Below are 7,905 nucleotides of genomic sequence, written 5' to 3' on the forward strand. Positions count from 1 at the left end.
ATCTTTCTGAGATTTCTTCGGTATGGATTTTTCTGAGATTTCTTCGAATTGATTAGTACTATTAGGGAGGCCAAAATCAAGGGAATAGTGCATTTAATTTTGTTTGTTACTAACAAAGGGCAACAGCAAGGAAATAGTATAATTATTAATTAGACTAGTACAAAAAGAGATCTGCATCACATTCTATTTCATGTGCGCACACGCTAGCACGGATCCTGATCACACAGACACACACCAGTCCAAAATAGAATTTCTCAGCGTAGATACTTCTTCTCTGACTCTCTCTCTTTCTCTCTCTGACAGCATATCAGTTTCCGAATCCACGGGGCTGCACATGAGTTGCACGCAAGTCAAAACAAGCTGCACAGAGATTTAGGCGTGTAATTAAACTCAAAGTCAAATTGGATCTAGGGAGAAAGTCGACAAATAGTAATTCTGATTAATTAATTTAGACGAGATCTCTCCAAAACCTTTTGTTAAGAGCTAGCATTAAATATGCATTTTCTGGCAGATAAATGCTTCACTGAATGAAGCAATGCACATGCACAAGGTACCACTAACAACGGACGCGGAATAATCAATTTCTTATTCAGAATTGATACAGTAAACATTTGATAATTTATGTTTTCGATAATCAAAGAAAAATAAATAACTTGATTTTGCTCTATGTGCAAAAACAACCCTCTCAGCCATGTCTTTCAAAAGAAATGGCTATTTCAAATTTGTCACCACTAGAAATCTTAGAGCTAATTAGGTATCAGCATATAAACAACGCTTGTAAACTATATCAACCATATATTTACTTCAATCTAGCAAATTTTGCAAACTTTTTTTTCCACTTAAGAGTCATGTGAAAAACGCTGCTTAATGTATTAAATTTTCTATGACAGACAGAATAATACAGTAATATTTGAAAAATAGTTGCCTAAAAATTAAAAAGAGCATGAACAAGCTAATAATGGAAATCATGGACTGGGGTTAACAAACCTGTTGAATCAAACAGTTCAAATTGCACATTTTTTTAAATTAATGAAGCCATGCATTTGCTTAGGAGACCAATAATATCAAATATTGGAGTAATTATCCCCAATGCAGATATTACATACAATGTGAGATTTAGAAGTTCTTGTTTTTTCTTCCCAGCATGTAAATGCAATAACCCACACAGATACGACTAACTTTTTATTCACCACTGAAACAAAAAGTAGTTCAAATTGCCCCCTATTTTTTAATTATGATTTTCACGCTTTTTAATTTTGATTTGTTTCGGTTACACGTCTAATCTGAGAAAAACAAGGAATCTTGAACCAAGAGATCAATAAAATAAGGATTTCGCATATCTTTCAATTTTGAAATTTATCTAATGAGGTTATCAGACAAAAGAGATTCATAAATTGGATTTGACATACATTATATGAGTTTTACATCAAATAGGAGAAAAACCATAACCATATATCTTTTCTGGAAATTACAACACATCTTTCCTTCATATCTTTTCTGGAAATTACAACACATCTTTCCTTCCTTCTCTTTCTCAGAAAGACATCAACTAAAACCAAGTAATGTTTGTGTAAAAAAAAATAATAAATAGCGCAGTAGGTTTGAAAAAAGAAAAAAGAAAAAAAGAGAAGAACAAGAACAGATTCTATAGCTAGAACTTTTCTAGATGCCTAAATGACCTTCTTATTTCTATCAGAATCCGTAATCTTGTGCCATTGTAATTTACTTCTAGCATATCTTATCAACTAACTTGCTCTCCGATCAAATCCAAACCGACCACCAGAAAAGTGACTCCCTGAAATAGTAAAAAGTAAAAGTGGATCCCTTGGGCTGATAAGAGACTTCGAACAGCGGCCGTGAGAAGTAAAAGTGCGAGCGCCAACTCCTTCTTGTAAATCTTATTTCCCTTTTTCTTCTTGGATGCCTTAGCCTTCTCTTCCTTCAGTTTATCTAAATCCAGAAACCCACCATCTGAGACCCGTCTAGTCAACTCCGGTTGCTCCTTCCACTTATTACCAAGATCAAGCAAACCACCATCTGAGACCCTTCGGCTCAGTTCTGCTTTCGGGTGGTCTCCAATAGAAAGGAGATCAGGTTCAGACGAAGATCTCCCGGCCTTTTTGGTGACGACCCACTCATAAGAGCTGCCAAGCTGGAATAGACCCGAAACCATCGCATTGAATTTTGTAACAGACATGGTATTTTCAAAAAGGAGATACGGTATCACAAAGGGGAAGGATTTTGGGGATGGAAGAATGTTTAGGATAGACATGGTAACTGGTACATAGCAAATGACCCATGTAGGAAGTTCTGCTTCTGGTATGAACATGGTCAGTGGTAAAATCACGCAAAATAGTGTGAATGAGTAGAACGGGAGGACGAGCTTCCTCAGGAGAAAAAACAGCAGCACCAAATTCGCCTTCTTCCATATAGAAATCTACAAAAATAAAGGACATGTTAGTATGATTAGATTTGGAAAAGCCAAAGAACTGTCATCAGGTTTCCATCTTTAATTGGTCTGAAAGAAGACTAGAAAATTATATAGCAATGTACAATGTGCTGCTGCTCTTTTTTCATTGTTTCGATCCTATTGGATAGATTTTGTTAAGTACTGAGGGACAAGTATTGTTTAACAGAAAATAAAAACCTTGGATTGCACAATGGCAGGAAGGCAGACACGAAATAGCTGCATGGGTCCAGAATGCCACCGATGTTGTTGTTTCTTGTATGTTTCAAACGACTCCGGCAACTCGCAAAGTGCCTATCCATTTTCAATCAAAATCAAATTAATAGAAAATCATTTCAAATGTGACTGAACCATTGTGATGTTCATGACAATCCGAGTCTCCCCCAAATGTTAAGGTACTTTGTGTTCCCAAAATATTAAGGGCCTCACTTATAATGGCAGATATAGTATTATATTGTGAAAAACATCTCAATGATTAATTGGTAAATACTAAATAGTCCATTGTTGGACATGCATCGATCACCACTAGCACATCAATAATCAAGTTCAAGTAATATAAAGATATATACCCTGACATCATCGAGGTAAATGAACTTCCACCCCTGGAGGTGGGCCCGGACAGCGATATCCATGTCCTCAACAGTGGTCCTCTCAAGCCAACCTCCGGAATCCTCCAAAGCCTTGATGCGCCAGACGCCGGCTGTCCCATTGAATCCGAAGAAGTTCAAGAAAACCCCGTTCACCTGTTGCTCAACCTCAAAGTGGAAGCACAAATTTATGTTTTGGAGCCGTGTCAAGAGGTTCTCTTCTTTGTTGACAAAGACCCATCGGGCTTGTACCAGCCCCACCTCTGGGTCATCCTACATACCAACACAAATGGTACCTTTAGTTAGTCATGCATTCTTCATTATACAAACATTTATGTTGATGTTTATAATATATTAATGGGGGAAGTCATAGGAGTTGAGGAACACCAGAGAAAGAATGAGAACCTTGAAATGAGGAATGGTTTGCTTGAGAAAATCAGGGTTCGGCTGGAAATCAGCATCAAATATGGCAACGAACTCGTAATCCTTCACATATTCACAAGCCATGGCAGAATTGAGGTTACCGGCCTTGTACCCTGTACGTACCAATCGGTGACGGTAAATGATATTGACTCCCTTTTCCTTATGCTTGGTGACCTCGGCCCTGATTAAGTTTTGTATGATCTCGTCATCCGAGTCATCTAATACTTGTATGAGAAGACGGTCCTTAGGCCAATCAAGCTGACAGACTGTTGAAATTGATTGTTCATACACCTACAATTACAAAACAAAAGATAATTTAAAAATTGAAGACTAATTGAGCTTATCAGCACAAAAAATAGTGTACTCCACACTTCTTTCTTGACCTGATACCAACAAATAATATGGAAAGAGAAGCTATGAAGTGTATAACAAGTATATTAGAGTAGCAGTAACTGTGTTTGAGCTAGCTCGTGACTGGTACCACTACAGTAAATATTATTACAGCACTGTTACCAACTGTCAGCTTTCTAGTGATCATCATAACATTTTAATAATGTTTTTTCTCAATATTTTTGCTTCAGATCATTCTCCAAATAACCACTTCTGTAGAGGAAATCCGGTACTGTAGCCCATTCGTTAATACCATATCTTTAAAAAAAATAATAATAATTAAAGCATGCTCCATCAACAACTTCCACCAATACTACTTTTAAAAAAATACATAAATCTAGAGTTCACAACCTATAATTACTTTGCTTCTAACTCTGCACTAATTAGAACAGGGTAATTTAACAAATTAAATCCCACTGGATATGAGAAAACCACGCACCTCCCTTTCGTTGCACATTGGTATCTGGACCAGCACCATTGGATGATCGGACACGGAACCTGGTGACTCCAAATCTCCACCTGACCCCTTTACATCCCCTTTAATTCTCGGCTTGATATTTCTCACCTTAATCCAGAAGCAGCCAAGACAAAGGACGACACGATCAATCGACTGAATGAGAAACAAAATAATGCAAAAGTTGGACAGTAATTGGATCGGGTAAGCAACATAATCCACCCGAAAAGAGAGCCAGAAAATATAAGCCTTCTCTAACCATCCCTTTATCTCCTCTGTTTCCGGTAAATGGAAATGCGCCATGTTTTCAGGCAAGAGCAACTCGGGTCGCTGCAACTGCCACCCTTTCCAGTGTGCAAACATTTCAAGAGCGAGAAAGATTAAAGAAAGTGCGAGAAAGGCTTTGATGAACTTGTAGAGAAGACTCCTTTTGCCAGGTTTCTCCGATTCATCGCAAGCTTTACTGTGAGCGACCCGCTTTTTTATTGCACCAAGCATACCCCAGAAACCGGATGCAAGCCAGGCCACACAACCAACTGCACGGTGGGCCCGAAGTAACAGGACCCAAGTGAATTGTTTAGCGTTTTTGCCTTTTTGCCCCTTCTCCATGGATTTAACGGTTACTGCAACCTCAGGACCGTCAATTTCTACCAGAGAATAATTTTGGTTTTCCATTTTAACCACAACCGGAGTGCCCTTTTGGTTATCCCTCCCAGACCAGTCCGAGAAAAACAAGTTTGGAGGTGACATGTTTCAAAGAGAATCAGAGTCAGATAAATTTTCACAAAGACCTAGCTAGCTTGCGAAATGGGTAGAATTTTCAGTATCTGGCATCAAAATCAAATATTTCTACAAGGAATGAATTTTGAATTTTTGGAACTATAACATTTGGGTCATGTACTTGTATTCATGGATTAAGGTTTAAGTTGGCAAAAAGGCAACTAGAACTGTAAATCTTTAGACCAAGTGCGCCTCTGGTCAAACAAGGCCTGGGCACGAAAATGGATCCAACTCTTCTCTCTCTCCCTCTTTCCCCTTCCTTCTAATCTTACAAAGGTTTGATATGAGTTTTTCTCCTTTATTTCTTTCTCCTGTCAAAAGAAAACCGACTTAACGCGATAGAACACAAAGCAATTCAAAAGATAAAAGAAAAGCAAAAGCAAACAGAAAATAGAAAATTACTAGTCACCGTTATTGTCACAGGTGTCACAATGTTTGAAAATAGTCAGTAAGCTATCATTATGTTGCACTGTGGGTTTTAGAAGGAAGAAACTTCTTAAAATGCTTTAAAAAAAATGTTGAGAAGTTGAAATGCATTCAAAACATATTCGCATACATCTAAGGAATTAATGTGGTCCAATAGCAGCAGCAGTAGTAGTATCAGAGGGAGAAGAGAGAGAGAGCTTACAGGAAAAATTTGGCAAGTAGGCAGCGATTATTTGGTTGCTTCAGATCCGAGGAGAGAAGAGAGAAAGAGAAGAGAGGTACTCAAGTGGCTTTGAAGCTCAGTAGCTGATGCCAAGCACGGAGCATTATATATAAATTGCAGAGACATAGTGAGAGAGAGAGAGAGAATAGTTAAACCGAGTTTAGGACTGAAATGACGCGTTACATCAGGAATTAATTTTATAATGTTTCATTTTTATTACATCTCTGATATTGAAAAGTAATTTGTTGCGTTCCTACGAAATGCTTTCCAATTTCTTTTTCCCCGAAAAATGAATTTGTTGTAATTTATTCTCGGGTCAAAATAAGGTAATGGGTTCGATCTCAAATGCTTAATTAAGAGCAGCATCTTCCCTCAGATCGCGAAGAATCCTCTCCATTTTTTATGGTAAGGAAATTAACATGAATCTAATTGGAGTGTCTACTGCATCTGAAAGCACCTTTATTATCAGAGTTTGGAATATTTCATATCAGAGTTTCGTCAATTTGTAGGTACTGATGATGATTTCTGGTTTTTTTTTTTTTTCAAGGAGAATATGCAACTAATTCCCCTAAATTATCATTAGATAATCAGGAGTCAAGAGTGCAAACGATCTCATTCGATTTTAATGAGCAGAATTTTTGCAATTTTAAGAAATTAAATCAAATTGTACATTGACATATAATGATAAGGTACTTATATGTATGTATGGCTATCCAATGGTTCTCTTTCTCTCTCTGCCTCAAGTTAATACAGAATTACTCAATTACAGATACAATCTAGAGGATGCTCGCTTCTCGGGATTATTATCTTGGAATGGAAACTGCAATTTGTGGTTGCAATGGAGAGGATCGCTGCAGTATTTTATTTTTTCCCGTTTTGTATACTAAAATATATGTGCAAGAGTAATTAAGTTGTACGACACAAGCTATACTTGAGGATAGGACTTCACGCTATAATAATTATAATCAAAGAAATTTCATTTGGTAATTAATTGGGTCATGAAAACATAAGCTAAAATGCGGTGTATTATACCTCTGTTCATTAAAACATAAGCTATTTTTCTTTAATTCAATCACAAAATGCGGTGTATTATACCCCTGTTCATACTTGGTATTTTATACATCACACTCAACAAATAATGTAGATTGTGGTGGGAGGATAGAATTAATACTCATTTGTAAGCTTGATGAAATTAAAAATTGTTCCTTAATTACACTTTTTTCATAAGAAAAATAAATAAATAAATTGAAATAGAGAATAATATAAAGAAGGGAGAACCGAAGAAAAGAAAATTTATGGTAGTAAAAGGGTGTTATATATATATGCAAGTATCAAATTTATATGCTTTGATGTGGAGTTAATTAGGGATCGAAAACTTGCAGTGCGTATAAAGTCTAATTAAAACTACAAAAAAATTATCATCATTCCGGAGTAATGATAGTTTTTTCGTAGTTTTAATTAGACTTTATACGCACTGCAAGTTTCCGACACACACGTATAGAAGTTGGCTAGCTAATATCAAAACGCTAATTCATAAGCCGTGGTGTAACCAATTGATTTTTCAATTTTCAAAGTTCAAACGGTCAATCCAAACCGTTAGATGTGATATCTATATTAAACTGTGGTTGGGGACCAAATTTTAAATTTTTTAAAATTTATTTTACTATTTATTAAGTCAGTTTTAAATCATTAATTTTAATAAAGAGTGAATAAATTATGAATCATTGAACACAATGATTTTAAAATTAACTTAATAAATAGTAAAAGTTTTAAAAAATATAAATTTGGTCTCCAAGCACATTTTATTATAGATTATGTTGAATTATTTGGATCGACTGTTTGAACTTTGAAAATGTAAAAATCAAAGCGTTTGTTCAACGATTTAGCTAGAAACAAACGTTTTGATATTAGCCAGCCTCATGAAGTGTCAAAGTCATAGCCATTATATATCTTTAAAAAAGAAGTGTTAAAGTCATAGCCATTAGATGTAACCTTCATTAGTTTGTTTCCACCACTCATTAAATTGGAAGGCAGTGCTCAGGGGCGGAACCAGGGGGGTGCAAGGGGGGGCCAGGCACCCCCCAACTGAGGCGGAAGTGCTTACTGGGTGGTTATTTTTATGTGGTTTTTTACAGATGCATACCGATTGGCACTC

The 7,905-nt window shown here is 36.3% G+C and overlaps 1 protein-coding gene across 1 annotated transcript; it reads right to left on the reverse strand.

Annotated features, from left to right (window-relative positions):
- Positions 1-1,386: 1,386 nt before the first annotated feature.
- On the reverse strand, positions 1,387-5,412 carry LOC144565191 (putative xyloglucan glycosyltransferase 5). The gene is made up of 5 exons (XM_078314870.1): positions 4,307-5,412; positions 3,460-3,768; positions 3,037-3,327; positions 2,648-2,761; positions 1,387-2,437 (listed from the first exon to the last, which is right to left on the reverse strand). Exons 1-5 carry the CDS (start codon positions 5,069-5,071, stop codon positions 1,742-1,744), a joined length of 2,175 nt encoding a protein of 724 aa, XP_078170996.1. The 5' UTR covers positions 5,072-5,412; the 3' UTR covers positions 1,387-1,741.
- Between the last annotated feature and the right edge of the window lie 2,493 nt (positions 5,413-7,905).

This window comes from Carex rostrata, chromosome 14 (assembly GCF_964058835.1).
Source record: "Carex rostrata chromosome 14, lpCarRost1.2, whole genome shotgun sequence".
NCBI lineage: Eukaryota > Viridiplantae > Streptophyta > Magnoliopsida > Poales > Cyperaceae > Carex > Carex rostrata.